The sequence below is a fragment of the Arvicanthis niloticus genome, chromosome 20 (genome assembly GCF_011762505.2).
Source record: "Arvicanthis niloticus isolate mArvNil1 chromosome 20, mArvNil1.pat.X, whole genome shotgun sequence".
Lineage (NCBI taxonomy): Eukaryota > Metazoa > Chordata > Mammalia > Rodentia > Muridae > Arvicanthis > Arvicanthis niloticus.
Genome location: NC_047677.1, coordinates 48397411 through 48412798, shown reverse-complemented (window position 1 = coordinate 48412798; position 15388 = coordinate 48397411). Strand labels below are relative to the sequence as shown.

General features: G+C 50.5%; 1 protein-coding gene across 7 annotated transcripts; it reads left to right on the top strand.

Annotated features, from left to right (window-relative positions):
- Positions 1-1142: 1142 nt before the first annotated feature.
- Positions 1143-10396, top strand: LOC117724265 (HLA class II histocompatibility antigen, DP beta 1 chain-like). Of its 7 annotated transcripts, none has more exons than XR_013105275.1 (7): positions 1143-1300; positions 4731-4997; positions 7900-8181; positions 8772-8882; positions 9292-9324; positions 9496-9605; positions 9958-10396. XR_013105275.1 is itself a non-coding variant. In XM_076916615.1 (7 exons), the coding sequence occupies exons 3-6, from the start codon at positions 4796-4798 to the stop codon at positions 9318-9320; spliced, it is 624 nt and encodes a 207-aa protein (XP_076772730.1). In that variant the 5' UTR covers positions 1143-1300; positions 3913-4071; positions 4731-4795; the 3' UTR covers positions 9321-9324; positions 9958-10396. The 7 variants fall into 7 exon arrangements, 5 of the variants coding, with proteins under 5 accessions (XP_076772730.1, XP_034379853.2, XP_076772728.1 ...); XM_076916615.1 differs by lacking the exon at positions 9496-9605 and adding an exon at positions 3913-4071; XR_013105274.1 differs by having other exon boundaries at positions 9292-9605.
- The last annotated feature ends 4992 nt before the right edge of the window (positions 10397-15388 follow it).

Sequence of the window (15388 nt, the reverse complement as noted above, 5' to 3'; positions counted from 1 at the left end):
TCACTGTTTGTTTTTGTTTTTTAAGATTTATTTTACGTATGTGAGTACACTGTCACTCTCTTCAGACACACCAGAAGAGGGCATCAGATCTCATTACAGATGGTTGTGCCACCATGTGGTTGCTGGGAATTGAACTCAGCAATCAGTGCTCTTAACCACTCAGCCATCTCTCCAGCCCTTGTCCGCTGGTTTTGATACTTTTTTATTTTATGTGCATGAGTGGTTTGCCTGTATGTTGTATGTGCACCATATGCATGCCTGGTGCCCACAGAGGCCAGAGGAGGGCGCCAGATCCCTTGGAACTGGGGTTCTGACACTCGTGAGCCACTATTTGGGTGCTGGGAACCGAACTCACCATCCTCACGAGAGCAGCAAGCGTTCTTCACCACTGGGCCATCTCTTCAGTCCCTCCCTCACTGAGCCGGTGTCCAGCAAGATCTGCCTGTCTTGGCCTCCCTGGCACTGGGATTGCATGTGTGCCAGCGATTCAGGCTCAGGCTGTTATACTTTTGTGGCAAGCACTTTGCTGACTGAGCCATGTCTCTAGCCCATTCTGTGACTCTTGAACTAAGATTTGGCTGCGTCTCCTCAGGTACACACGACCTGTGCCTTCTTCAGTTATGCAGTGCGGGTCTGGTTGCCACTGTCTGCAGCAACGCGCTTCCTCCCGTCTGTCGAGGACTGGGATGGGGCTGGCTGAATTATTCCAGTCTGGGTCACGGTGCTCCCTGCATTAATACTCTGCTTTTACTTCAACTCCAACAGACACCTGGCTTTAGGAGGGCGTTGGGGTCACGTGGCTGCCCTCGACTGGGTGACAAAGAAGCTCATGTGTGAGATCAACGTCATGGAAGCAGTGCGGGACATCCAGTCAGTGTTCCCTCTGTTGGCGGTCGATGGGAGTGGGCCAGCCCTTTCCCTGTTAGATGGTGCCCTGTGGTCCTGTCTCTCATGAACCCCTCCCCATTTCTATCCAGCCTCTGCCATCATCTCACTTGTATCACTTGCACTAGGTTGTCAATCCTCTCACATCATTTGCCCAGTGACTGATGACTCATAGGAAGCTCAAGTCTCATTGGTTCGCTCCTCAGCCTCTGTCCAATGGGATTATAGCAGACAACTTTAGTCATAGGCTCTGCTGTTCATCCAGGAGCTCAACTTCGGGAGTCCACCATCCCCTGCTGTTCTCACTTCACCCGCCCTTCCAGCTCCATGATGGTCCCATGGGTCCCTATGGTCCCCTGGACAGCAGCTCTGATGGTGTTGCTGAGCAGAGAGACCCAGGGTGGGGCCCCTCCAGGTAAGAGCTAACAAGCGGGTCACGGGAGAGCCTGGCTCAGGACTTTCCTCTTACAGGACCACACTGAGAAACAGTCGGGCTTCTTCCACAGCCCGTGTCCTTCCTTCCCAGCTAGAGAAGCAGGCTCATATCAGCGTTGCCTTTTTTTTCAGCCAGTTTTCTCCCATTCCCGGGAATATAGAAACCGTGACCCAGCTAGAGGTGCTAAGGGGTCTGCACGCCACATCCTGTGGACAGCAGGCCTGGAGTTCTAGAATAGGTTTGCGGGGCAAGGTTTACAGAGAGGTCAGAAGGCTTAGCCTCCTGGGTTTCCCCGCATCTCCATCACAGCCTTGAGGGGACCCAGGTCACCTGACTGACTCAGCGCTAGGAGGGAGTGGCTTCTGCTCACCCAGGGCGAGGCAGGAGCCTGTGCTTTCTCTGGTGACACTGAGTGCACTTGCCGAGGAGGGAGAGAGAACTTGTTCTTGTTGATCACAGAAGGCTGTGAGACCCAACTAAGGGACAGCTCAGCTGTGGAAACTGTACCTTCACGGTCTGGGAAATCAGAAATGGATGGAGCCAGGGACAAGTTTAGCGGTGTGTCTGGGACACTGAGTGACTGCAACAGGTGAGGGAGACTTCTTCCCCCCCCCCCAATTTCAGTTTTACCTCCTTCATGGATAAGTTTTAACTTTTTACAAAAGTTAAAAGTTGCCCAAGGAAAGTTTCAAAATTGTTGTCCTTGCTCGTACAAGCATGAATTGTTGATAAGGGAGGAGAAATAAAAAAACTAATGAACTAAAATGACAAGATTCATATTCAGAGGCAAGGAGAGGCAGGTGGGGAAGAGGGAGAGAGAGTGTGCACAGAAAGGGGTGGGGTCCTGGGACCTGGGCTGTGACACCTGTCGTGAAAGCAGGTCAGGACTTCTGCACAGTGTGGGTTGGCTACTGCAGAACCCCTAAGGTCTTCCCACCCTCCCCTTATCCTCTGCCCCAGCCCTGCAGGTCCTCCTGAGCACACCGAGATGGACCAGTTGTTCTGGGGTTACTATGGTGACAGAAGGAAATATCAGAACATCCCATAGTCATCTCTTCCTGCATCTGCACCCCAGGCTTGTTTGCTCCCCCACCTCAGGAGGGCTTCCCAACGTCCATAGCTACCGTGACCAGGGCAGATTTGTCTGGCGCGCTGGCTCCTGTCTTTGGTCTGAGTTCCTCAGCTTTACCTCCCTCTGACACGGTAGAAAAGTTAATTAATGACCATCTTACGTCAAATGCATCGGGAGCCCCAGCAGTGTTAATACTGAGGCCTCAGAAGCTGTGAGAGAAAACTTGGCCCTTTAACTTTTAATATCCTCTTTGTCTTAGACGAGAGTCCAGTCTGGCCTCCAACTCTCCACAATGCCCCTGCCTCAGCCTCTCAAAGCCTGATATCTTAAGTGAAACAATAGATTATTTAGTTTAGTGTGTTTATTACCTGCTGTGCAGGGAATGGAACCCAACCAAGGGGTCACAAGCCTCCCGGGGTGCTGGCTGTAAACCGCATTAATAAACCAGCTTAGAGCGCCCTCTTGTGGTACAAACAACACTTGCCGTTTTATCATAGGATCCGCTTGCCTGATCAGGACGGACTGTTTTGGAACTGGTTGTTGGACTGGAAAAAAGGCAGGATTTGCTTTGAAATGCTAATTTTCGGGGGGTGGGGACATGAAAACAACCATTTTCACTGGTGAGAGTTAGGACAAACAGACCCACAGAGGCTCACACAGGGCAAATGGAACAACCCACACTGCCGGAGGCTCCTAGGGAGAGAGGGAGGCCCCCACATCGCTTTTGTAACAATTCCCCAATTCTAGGAACGAGGGGGCCCACTAGGGCTTCACTGAGGTGATTTTCAGTGATTAAGGTTCAGGACAGTGCCCTCCCCCACCCCCGTTAGGCCAGGTTGTCCCTAGATTTGCAGCAATCCTCCTGCCTCTGCATCCTTAGCCCTGGGATTTTAGGTGAGAGCTGCCATTTCATATTATTTTAAAAATGAATGTATTATGTTTTGTATTATTATGTGTAGGATGCTTTGCCTGCACGTTTATAAGTGGACCATAGGTATGCCTGGGATCCACAAAGGTCAGAAGAGGGTATTGGACCCCTTGGAACTGGATTTACAGGTGGTTGTGAGCAGCCCTCTGGGTGCTAGGAACTGAACCCAAGTCCCCTGCAAGAACAGCAAGTATTCTCAACTGTTGGTCCACCTCTCCAGACCCTAATTAACTTTTTAAGTTATCGTGCCAAGAGGTGAATTTCATCATGGTGTTTCTATGTATGCAGTCCACACCTTTTAAGGCCTTTTGCACATGGCTACTTAAAGGTGAAATAGCGGATTAACTTTTACGTTAGGGTTTATTTCCACATCCCAGCACATGGGGCAGGACATACTGTATGTCGCACAGCGTGCAGGAGTATTAAAGATACTGGTTCAGAAAGAAAAGCACCTTATTATAGGGAGGTGGCGTTTGAGGTATCCAAGTGGGCTGGTTCAGACTCCACAGATACAGGGATGTCAGTATCTCCCAAGGCCCCGCCCCAAGGCCCCTCAAGGCCCCGCCTCCTACCCTGCAGCTTCACTCCTAGGGACTGCTACAGTGAGATTCTCCCAGCGGCACCATGTGAAGTGTCACTCCACTCAGACCCCGGAATTGTGACCTTCCTCTCAAGTGCCTCAACCCTTCACTGGTACTGGTCACTCTCAACAGGAAGTCCCTTTATGTCCTGTGAACCCTGATGTCACTGGTGAGGAAACCGAGGTCTAGGGAGCTGCTGAAATGGGAAAACGTGTGTGTGTGTGTGTGCGCGCGCGCGCGCGCGCGCACGCGAATTTTGCATGTATGTATGTTTGTGCGTCATGCGTGGTGTGCCTGGTGCCATTGGATGCCAGACGCAGGCTTTGATCTTGAACTGGAGTGTGAGCCACCATATGGATTCTGGGATTCAAAACTGCCAGTGCTCTTAATCACCAAGTCTGTCCTTTTTGAAAATGATGTCATTGATCCCATGCGCCAGTGGATGGGACAGCATTATTGAACTTAAAGGAAAAGAGGAGGAAGAGGGAAAGACGAGGGACAGAGAAGGAGGGAGGAGAAAAAGAGGAGGGGGAAGGAGGGAGAGGAAAGGGAGAAGGTGAGAAAGAGAGAGGAGAGAGAACCCAAAGCAGGGAGGGGCCATATTGGGATATTTGCAGGGAATTGGAGGGGGAAGTTGGGGGGGTAGATATGATCATGTCTAATTCTCAAAAATAAAGAAAAACCAACCAATATAAACAATATTCAAAGATCCAGACCGAGAAGGAAGCTGGGGAGAGGCAGCAAGGCTGTGGCGGGGGTCCCTCAGTGGGGTGGGACTGAGGCCGGCGGAGTCCCAGCGCCTCAGGGTTCGGTCTCTGATGCCCTCAGAGAACCATCTACTGCGCGCACTGCACGAGTGCTACGCGGAGAAGAACGGGACGCAGCGCTTCATCATGAGATGCATCTTCAACCGCGAGGAGTTCATGCGCTTCGACAGCGCGGTGGGCGAGTTCCGCGCGCTCACCCCCATGGGGCGACCGTGGGCCGAGTCCTGGAACAAGCAGAAGGACTACATGGAGCGGCGGAGGTCCGAGGTGGACACGGTGTGCAGACACAACTACGAGCTGAACCAGGGCTTCACGGTGAAACGGAGAGGTGAGATCCCGGAGGAGAGCCAGGCCAGGCAGCAGCCTGGGGGACCGACTGGGTGGCATGGGGGTGGGGGTGGCAAGCGGAGACTTGGGGGCGAGGACAAGGGCACAGAGGTCGGACTAAGGACTGTCAAGAGCATGTCAGGCCTGATCAGCCTGCTGAGGGGTGAAGGGAGCAGGACCATGGGACAATCATAGGAGCTGTGGGAGATGGACTTCTGGTGCCACCTCCCAGGAGTGCAGGCTGTGTAGAGGGGGGACACAAAAGGGGCAATGGAGGCTCAGGACTCAAGGACAGGCGCAGGAGGGTCCGCCCCGTGGGGTCACCAAGAGAGACCAATCAGTAAAGATAACAAAGCAGAGTCCTGGGGACCGTGGACCCCAAGCGGGTTAAGAGCAGTCCTGTGAGGAGACCATGAAGTGAAGCAAAAACCGGGGTAGAGAATTGCTGGGGAAACTGAGGTAGAGAGGCTGACAGACTCCAGCAGACATAGGGACCAACGGCTTCAGAAGGTAAGGACAGAAGCTGGAAGGTGGGAAGCAGGAGACCTGGTAGGGTAGACTAGGTGCTCAGAGAGTGAGGGTGAGCTGTGCAGAGCCTGAGCTGTGCAGAGCCGGGATAAAGGAGCCCGGCTCCTTCCCCTCAGCTCTTGGAGTGAGGGAGCTTGGTGAGCATCCTGAGAAGACCTGAGGGGACAGAAGCCAGGGGTGAAGCGGGGAGCCTTCTGCAGATACAGGGAAGAGTGAGTGGGGACACACGCCTTTAAACCCCTCTTTGGAAAGTGGGAGTCCCCGACATCAGCTAAGCCCTGACTCCTAGGAATGAGTGGGAATCCAGACGTGTTGGGAAGGAGCTGGGACAGTGATCTGAGTTAGAAAAGATGGCTGAGTAGCCAAGTAAGGTGACTCCAAAGGACACGGGATCCTCAACTGTAGGCTGGCATCGGGTGCGCTGGTTTCGGCTTGCAGAGAGCCCTGTATTCCAGCCTGAGCTTGGGTGAATCTCCGGGATCAGAGTGTCCCAGACTGGTTTGCTCAGCGGATACCCCCAAATCACTGCTCAGAGATCACACTCAGCAGTGCCGGGAACCCCAGAGAGCTACACTGAGCAGTGCCAGGATCTGAAGTCTGTTTTCAGTTAGTGTCCCAGTGGTGACAGGGTAATCAGGTATGGACGTGTGCCCAAACCCGAGGGTGGTTGTTTCACCGTGTAGCCCAGGCTAGACTAGAACTCTTCACTCACCAGCCTCAAGAATTAGAATTGGGGGCCGGAGAGATGGCTCAGCGGTTAAAAGCACTGACTGCTCTTCCAGAGGACCTGAGTTCAATTCCCAGCAACCACATGGTGGCTCACAACCATCTGTAATGGGATTGGACGCCCTCTTTTGGTGTGTCTGAAGACAGCTACAGTGTACTCATATACATAAAATAGATATTTTTAAAAGTACAGTTTTATATGAAATATAAAATATGAAAGTACAGTATATATGAATTAGAGTCGGTGCGAACCACACAGAACTGCCGTCCAAGCGGAAAAGGTCAAGGTCAGAGCTGAGCTTTCAGTGTGAAACGAGTTGGGAAGAGGGAAGGCTGGAGTCCGAGCAGCAGATGAGGAAATACCGTCATCCTGAGAACAGTAACTACAGCACAGATGACGGGAGAGGAAAGTACCTTTGTAGTTTAATCTTAAAACGAATTCAAAATAAATAAATATATAACAAACAGAAAAGAAAATGGTTAAGAGTTATGAAATTTATTTTCCTCTCCTGTTTAAAATTTTTTTATTTTATTTTATGTGTGCGGGTGTTTTGCCTGCATGTCTGTCTGACTGTCTGTGCACTGCCACGTCTGTACTGGTGCCTGCGGAGGCCAGAAGGGAGTTTCCTTGGCACTGGAGTTACATAGTTATGAGCTGCCATGCGCAAGCTGGGAATTGAACCTGGATCCTCTGTATCCTCTTAACTGCGGAGCCATCTCTCCATCCCTGCCCCCAGCCCCCGCCTTGAAAAATAATCTCTGTAACTCAGGCTGCCCTTGAATTATGGGTTCTCCTTTTTGTATCCTTGGGTATTTAGCCTTGTGGTGCCCATCTGGACTAAATCTCTAGGGTGAATAACTGACAAGACTCTAGAAATAATCATACAGATATTTAGTGGCCATTCAGCATGCAGCCTTAGGACACTGGAAAACTTTTGTCTTTGTGAAATTTAGTTTGAACCAGAAAAGTAATGAGTCCTTTTGCCCCATAGATTTAGCTACAGAGCTCCCTAGAGGTCAGTTGTATACTGCAGGCATGTTGTTTATCTCTAAGGCATGTTCTAAGTCAAAACTGAAAAAAAGTCCAGGAGTTCAAGTGGAGGGAGACACATCTTAATTCATAAATCAGTTTAGGAAGGAGTTGACTGAGAAACCGTCAGTTCATAAAAGTGGCCAAGTGGGGGCTGGAGAGATGGCTCAGTAGTTAAAAGCACTGGCTGCTCTTACAAAGGTCCCAGGTTCAATTCCCAGCACCCATATGGTAGCTTATAGCCATCTGCAACCCCAGTTCTGAGAGAACCAACACTCTCTTGTGACTTCTGAGGACACCAGACATGCTCGCGGTGCACAGACATGCATGCAGGCAAAACATTTGTTACACATAAAATAATACAAATAAATCTTTAAAATTAATTTGAAAAAGTGTTTGAATGAATATTGCAACCTTGTCACCATGACAAAGTGGGAGACTCACAGCTAGCTGGAAGACATGTCTCACTATGTGTTCCTGGCTGTCCCGGGACTCACTCTGTAGCCCAGACTGGCCTCACACTCACAGAGATCCACCTGCCTCTGCCTCCAGAGTGCTGGGATTGAAGGCCTTCACCACAGAATCACACTCTCATATGACACTTCTTCTCTACTCCTAGTCAAGCCTAAGGTACATGTGTCACCCTCCAAGAAGGTCACCCTGAAGCAGCATAACCTGCTGGTCTGCCACGTGACAGATTTCTACCCAGGCAGCATTCAAGTCCGCTGGTTCCAAAACAGCCAGGAGGAAACTGCTGGGGTCGTGTTCACCGACCTCATCCGAAACGGGGACTGGACCTTCCAGATTCTGGTCATGCTGGAGATAACTCCACAGCGGGGAGACGTGTACACCTGCCATGTGGAGCACCCCAGCCTGGAGAGCCCCATCACAGTAGAGTGGGGTGAGTCATCCCTGGGCACTCTTGTAGGTCTACAACCCATAGAGCCGGTAGCACCCTGACTCAAGAGCCTCTGCCCTGCCCTACTTGCTTATACACTGGACCTGATCACCCCAGGTACTTCTGGAGGCCCCTGAGGCTGGTTCTGAGCTGGAGGCACGAGAGGAGAGCCTGTCCCTGGTCTGGGGATGTGGAGGATATGGGATCTGGTCCTGTCAGGAGTCTAGGGAGACAGACATCCCACGTCTGCCTTTTGAAAGGCAGCTGCCCGAATCCTCATGGTGACCATTTGAAGACACCAGCCGAGGTCTACGTGTGTCCCTCCATGTTGACATTCTGCATCCCTGTCAGACCAAGGGGTGGGGTTTTTTTTTTTGTTGTTGTTTTGTTTTGTTTTTCGAGACAGGGTTTCTCTGTGTAGTCCTGACTGTCCTGGAACTCACTCTGTAGACCAGGCTGGCCTCAAACTCAGAAATCCACCTGCCTCTGCCTCCCAAGTGCTGGATTAAAGGCGTGTGCCACCACCGCCCAGCTGGACCAAGGGGGGTTGTGCCTCAGGAGGGGATGTTAACCCCAAATTCTCTTTTTCCCAGGGGCAGATTCTGACTCTGCCCGAAACAAGATGCTGACCGGGGCAGTCGGCCTGGTGCTGGGACTCATCTTCCTGACAGTGGGCACCATCAAGCATATGAGGAGCAAGCTGGGTGAGAAAGGGTGTGAGGGAGCATCCTCCAACCCCAGCACAGGCAGAAGGGTCACAGGTTTAAGACCTGCCTGGGCTACACACAGCTCAGACATCAAAGATATGAAACAAAGAATCCTGGCAGGTGGCTGGGGCTAGCCTTTCCCTATACACTCGTCTGCCCACAGAAGGGCCTAAGGGAGAAAAGTAACGCTAGTGAGATCTAGAAGCCATTGAGACCAGTGTCGGAGCAAAGTTGTCCTATAGGAAGAGAAGAAGCCCCAGCCTGGGGTCTGACCATTAGGCTACAAGGTCCCCAGGTTCACAGACTTCTGTAGGTGAGGTGAAGGAGCTGGAGGGGGTGGAAAGTGTCTCCCTCCGTTTAAGGAGATCTTAATAGCTGAGTGTGTCCTCTTTCACCCCTCATTCAGCTCAGCCGAGATCTCCAGGATCTAGATGAGCAGGTAAGATACTGTGTTTGTCCTGAGGGTTCCTCTGCATGGTCAGAAAGTCTCAGCCTGAACTTCCTTCTCAGTAATGAGGGAGCGTGGAGGCAGAGTGAGGCTGAGGAAGGGAGCTGGGTAAGTTGTTCTGATCAAGCTAACCCTTGGTCTTTTCAACGACTATTTGTTCAGTTTTATTTTATGAGAGAGATAGAATCACCAGTGTGCCCAGTGCCTGCTGAGACCAGCTGAGGGCATCTGATCCCCGAGAACTGGAATTACAGACAGCTGTGAGCTACCATGTGGGTGCTGGGAACTGAACCTGGTTCCTTCGAAAGAGCTACAAATGCTTCTAACCACTGAGCTATCCCTCCAGTCCTTAACACCTTCTTACAGGGTCATACTTTCTCTGTCCTGGGGCATAGAGGAGGAGATACCAGTAACCTACAGTGGCTTGTCTTCCCTCCATACTGCCCCTGATCTGATCTCAAAGACTGTGTGTGCTTAGAACAAGCTCTCTCTCTCTCTCTCTTTCTCTCTCTCTCTCTCTTTCTCTCTCTGTCACACACACACACACACACACACACAGTGGGGCTTGGGAACTAGTTATCCCTGTAAAGGAAATATCCTCACCCTCTTTCCTCCTCCAACCAGGTTGCACCTCCCATTGTCTCCACCAGCTCCCAACAGTCCAGAACTACAAATTCATCAACAGAGACTAGAGAGATGGCGCATCCGTGATGTGTGCACTTGCTAACGTTCCCGAGGTCCCCAGGTCAGTTCCCAGTATCCATGTCTGACGTCTTCCAGCTGCCTCTAACTCCAGCTCCAAGGGATCTGAAGCACTCTTCTGTCCTCCGTGCACACGCATGTACACATAAATACAAATATAAATAAATCCTCCGGGGCTGGAGAGATGGCTCAGCGGATAAGAGTACTGACTACTCTTCCAGAGGTCCTGAGTTCAGTTCCTAGCAACCACATGTCGGCTCACAACCATCTGTAATGGGATCTGATGCTCTCTTCTGGTGTGTCTGAAGAGCTACAGTGTATTCATATGTATAAAATAAATAAATATATTTTTAAAAACCTATCAATGGATGAATCCACTGACAAGCTCCAGATCTGGTGACTGCTCACCTCTGAACAGTCATCAGGAACTGTCCTGGACAGCTCTGCTGCTCCAGTCCACGGGTCAGGGTCTAGCAAGAGAGAGAGTGGGGGAAGAAGGGGAAGAGACACAAAGAATGGAGACAAGACAGAAGTGTGTGGTCAAGTCTCATTTACTGTCTCTCCTCTCTTATTGTCTCCTCCTATTGCAAGGAAATCCTGGGGATTTATAAGCACAAGCAGGGGAACACAGCTGAAGACATTTTGCCACATGCACCATGCAGCTGGGGGCACTAAACAGCAAAACAAGATATGTGGGATAAACAAGATATTTATCAGAGTGTGCTCAGCTGTTGTAGGCTGTTGAAAACCAAGTCTCCTGTCAGGGTATATGGCTCGAGATGGCTGCAACGATGATAGCCGCTGTCTGCTAGGAGTCAGCTCCCAACAGGGGACCAAGCCATCAACCCATGAGCCTCTGGGGGAGCATTCCAGATCCAAACCATAACCTCAGGCATAGCCATCAGAAAATGCCAAGAGCACACTCCCCAGCAAAAGTGTCTGCCATCAAACATCTACCTGCTGTCTGACAGCAAGGAGGTTGGGAGCTCAGAAGCTATCACTTCCTTGCGATTTAAAATATTTAAATTTAACTGAGGCCATGAATGATCAGTAGCTGCCACAGTGGGCAGGCTGAGTTTATAATCTTTGTCTAGGGCTCTCTGAGTGGCTTTTGTGGGGACGTTTGCAAAGACTACGCCGCCAGAGAAGTGAGCAAAGGAAATAACTGGAGAGCTCGGGCTTACCTGGAGAACCAGAGAGGTAACGCGTCTCTTCGTGGCTCATTGGCTCTCAGGATATCACATCCCCAAAGCATAACAGACCCATTAACAAGCTGATAAAGTTACCGAAGAATCGAGCCCCAAGCTGTGAGAGCATCAAACACTGCCCAGTTCAATAGACACAGAACCACTGAGCAGCGCAGAATCACTGTGTGACTGTGTCTCACACAGGCTCACGCATCGGCACACTTAGTTCCCAGCCGGTGGTGTTATGTTCTTTGAGACTTTACAGAGTGTTTAGGAGATAGAGCCTTGCTGGAGGAATGGATCACTGGAAGGCTGGCCATGTGGTTTTACAGCCCAGCACACTTCCTGTCTGTCTAGTTTGTGACTGCTGAGGCAGTGTGACCAGCTGCTTCATGCTATTGCCCTGCCTCTTCCGCCATGATGTACCAAATCCCTTGGAACCGAGGGCCACGATAAACCCCTCCTCCCTTATGTTGCTTCTTGCCAGGGATCTGGCCACAGCAGAGAGAAAGGGAATGGGTAGAAACACTAAGACAAAGATGGTGGAAGATCAAAAAACCCAGTTCCTGGGGCTGGAGAGATGACTTGGTGGTTAAAAGCACTTACTGCTCTTGCAGGGGACCCAGCTTGAATCCTAGCACTGTGTCAAGCAGATCGCAATCACCTGTAACTGCAGCTCCAGGAGATCCACCCTCTGGCCTCCACAGTGAGTTGCATAAACTCACACGTGCACACACATGAGACACACACACAGACACACGCACGTACACACATGCACACACACACGCAAGTGCACACACACGCGCACAAACACACGCACACGCACACACTTTATAAGAATGTACCTCTCTATACTTCAGTGTCTCCTTTAACATATCCTCTGAAATCAAGGAGCTTTGCCTGAAACCCAGGTCTCTCACAGGATGAGGCGAATCCTTCCTTCATAAGTCTGTTGCAGCATTAGTATCTAGCAACGCTTCACACTGTCGTCAAGACATTTTAGACAGAGGACTAGTTAAGATTCTAAGTCAGGCATGTTAGTTCACACCTATAATCCCCAACACTTGGGAGGCAGAGGCAGGAGAGCCATCCACGAGTTTGATGCCAGCCCGAGCTACCACGTGCGACTCCTGTTGAGAGCCTTTAGTGATGTAGCACGCTACCTCGCCGATAAGGAGAACGCCACACTCAGGATTCTTCTGACAGCATTTATTGAACAGCTCTTCAAGATGGAGAAAAGGGGAAGGACGCCGAGCTCAGAAAGCCCGCTGCTTAAATAGAGCTTTGGGAGACGTGCAGATCCCTCATTGGCTCAAATCTTTCATCCAATTGTCATACTCGGTTTTCGTGCCATGCGCAGGCGCATTCTCAAGTAAAGCTTCCATGAAGAACCAGGAAGCAGAAGCCTGCGCCACCTTATAATGGCGAATACGGCTCCTCACAGGTGAAGCTTCTAGGAATTTGGCATTTGTCACCAGGCTCAGACAAGGAAGTAGGCTCAGGAAAGAATATTAGAGACAGTGACCATGGGGCTTTGTTTACTACTCTTAATTATTACCTTGTGTCATCTCTCGGCTTACTACTTTGCTTGATTACTATCTTATGCGATCAATTTGTTTATCACTTTGCTTCTTGATTACTTTGTCTTTGACCTAAGAACTGACCGTATTTTTTGGATGTACCTAGAATGATATAAAAGCAGGCTGGAGAAAAACAAAGCTGCTTCAGCCTCAGTGCTGGCTGGAGTCATGTTATAATTTTATCTAATTATCTTTTTCTTTTCAATCCTCCCTTCCTCCCTCCCTCCCTCCCTCCCTCTCTCCCTTCAGACCCTGTTGACTGACTGAGCTGGCTTGGTCAGACTCCATTTAAAAAGAATAGAAAAGCAATCCCCACTGGACTGAGGTAAACCTTCAAGGAGAACAGACGGCCTCCACCTGATTTCGTGGGGCGATGTGGACATGACCAGAGAGCGTGTCACCACGGGCCCCACACTTGCTGGAGTGTTCATGGCTTCTGAGCCTTTTCCAGATGAAGCAGTGAGGCTGCACACTGGAGCTTCCAGAACAGGAATAGGGTGTGCATCCTTTCACCTCCTGTGCTGGGGCAAACCACACACAGCTCGGGAACAGATCAGTGTGCAGTGCGGCAGGCTACTTTGTTGCCTTTCACTGAGGCTAATATCTGGTTTGCTTCTGCACCTGGGCTGCTCAGAGGGGTATCCCCTTGCTTCATTTAAGGTGTTGCGTGATGCCATTCCCAATGAGATGTGAATAAATGCCTACTCACCCCAGATAGGGAGCCAGCAACAGACCAGAGTAAGAGCGCCACCAAAACACAACTTGGGGCACCAATGAGTTAAGTCTATTGGGGTTACTATAAAGTGTAAATGAGGGACTACTTACAGGAATCAGAGACAGCTACACTCAAGAAAGCACTCAGGCTTGGGCAGTGGCTTATGAAACTGAAAACTTGAAGTGAGATTGTCTCCAGCAGCTCAGCAGATCCAAGTGTCCCTCACCAGTTCTTTCTGCTCATATGTACATGGGATGGGAAGGACCTAGTGAATGTGGTCAGTTTCAGGAGCTTCCTGGAACTTTTGAGTTGTTCACTTCCTGAGTTTTAAGGGGGTTTCCCTGTAGGATGGAATGTTCCCTTCCCTTTAGACCAGCCTGAGTCTTAACAGCTTCCTTACAAGTTGGAACGCTACACAATAAAGGGCCAGAGACACAGCAGTCAGCGCAGCAGTGAGCACACAATGTCACTTCCCATGAAACTGCAGTGAAGATAAGAAAAGTGATACCAATAGGACATTCTGGAGCATCCAGGCAGGGCGGTGTCTCCTCCCCTCAACAGACTAGAGGCTCTTAGAAGCCCTCCAGGAAGAAGGTGGCATGTGACTGTCATAGGCCTGCTCTACCAGGCTCACAGGAACAGGGGCCACACCCTTCAGCCTCGTTCTCTACTTTGTCACATAAAAACTTCCTTCTGAGGCAGCTTGTTCCTCCCTCCCTTCCCTCTCCTACCCATTCCCACCTAGCCTGGCCCTGTGTACCTGCAACTGTGTATGTACCCAATCAAGGTAGACAGCAGTGAAGGCCACAGCCTTCTAGGGTCCAGTCATCCCAGGACAGTGGCCCAAGTGTATTCTTCACGGTCTTTGTTCTGTTAGGTCTGTTTGTGATGGGATCTCCCACTATAGCCAGACTGGTCTCTAACTCACTACATAGCTCAGGCTAACCTCAAACTAAGCAATCCTCCCACCTCAGCCTCCCCAGGTTCTGGATTTGTAGACATGTGCTACCACTCTTGGCTTACCAGATTATTTTTAACCCAAGAAGCGGCTACGAGGGTATGACAGGCCTGGGGACTTCCCCTTGGCAGTTTCCCTCTCGGCCTTGTTTCTCCTTCTCCTCTGATCTACCAACAGGGTGGGCTATGTGGCTGTGTCACCATCCTCTCCACAATTCTGTCCTATTCTTGCCTGTTCTGGTGACATGGGCGAATCCCTCTAATTTGAGGTCTCATCTAAACTTGGAGACTGAAATCTTTCTAGAACTGCCGCCTCCTATAGCAGCTGGTATGCTCTGTCCCAGTCAGACCCACTGGGGGGCCTCAAAGTCTTTGATGGCTTGCTTCTTTCTTTCCTGGTTCACACACAGAGACACACACATGCATGTAGACATACACAGACACACACATGCATACATTCAAGTGCACACATGTATACACACACACACATACACACACACACATACACACATACACACACACACACACACACACACACACACACCAGAGAGAGAAACTTCTGCCCTAAGCCATCAGGGCCACTGTCAGCACCCACACTCCTACAAACCAGGGCAGCCACATTCCCTGGCCCCACCCCAGAAGATCCACCTCGGAACCTCTGCCCTTCAACTCCTCCCACACCCCCGCCTGAGAGCCAAGCCCAAGGTTCCTAGAGAGGAAGGAAAGCTGCTGCAGGGAGGGGCTGTGAACCTGCCACTCAGCTGCCACTTGGCAAAGTGGCTCCTGGACTGTCAGTTCAGGTTGGTTGGCACAGTAATTTAATAGCCTGTTGTGGGTTGGGGACCTAACCTCCAACTATAAATGTTATTTGAGTAACTGTGTGGCATTGTTTCCATGGAGAAAAGCTGCCTGAG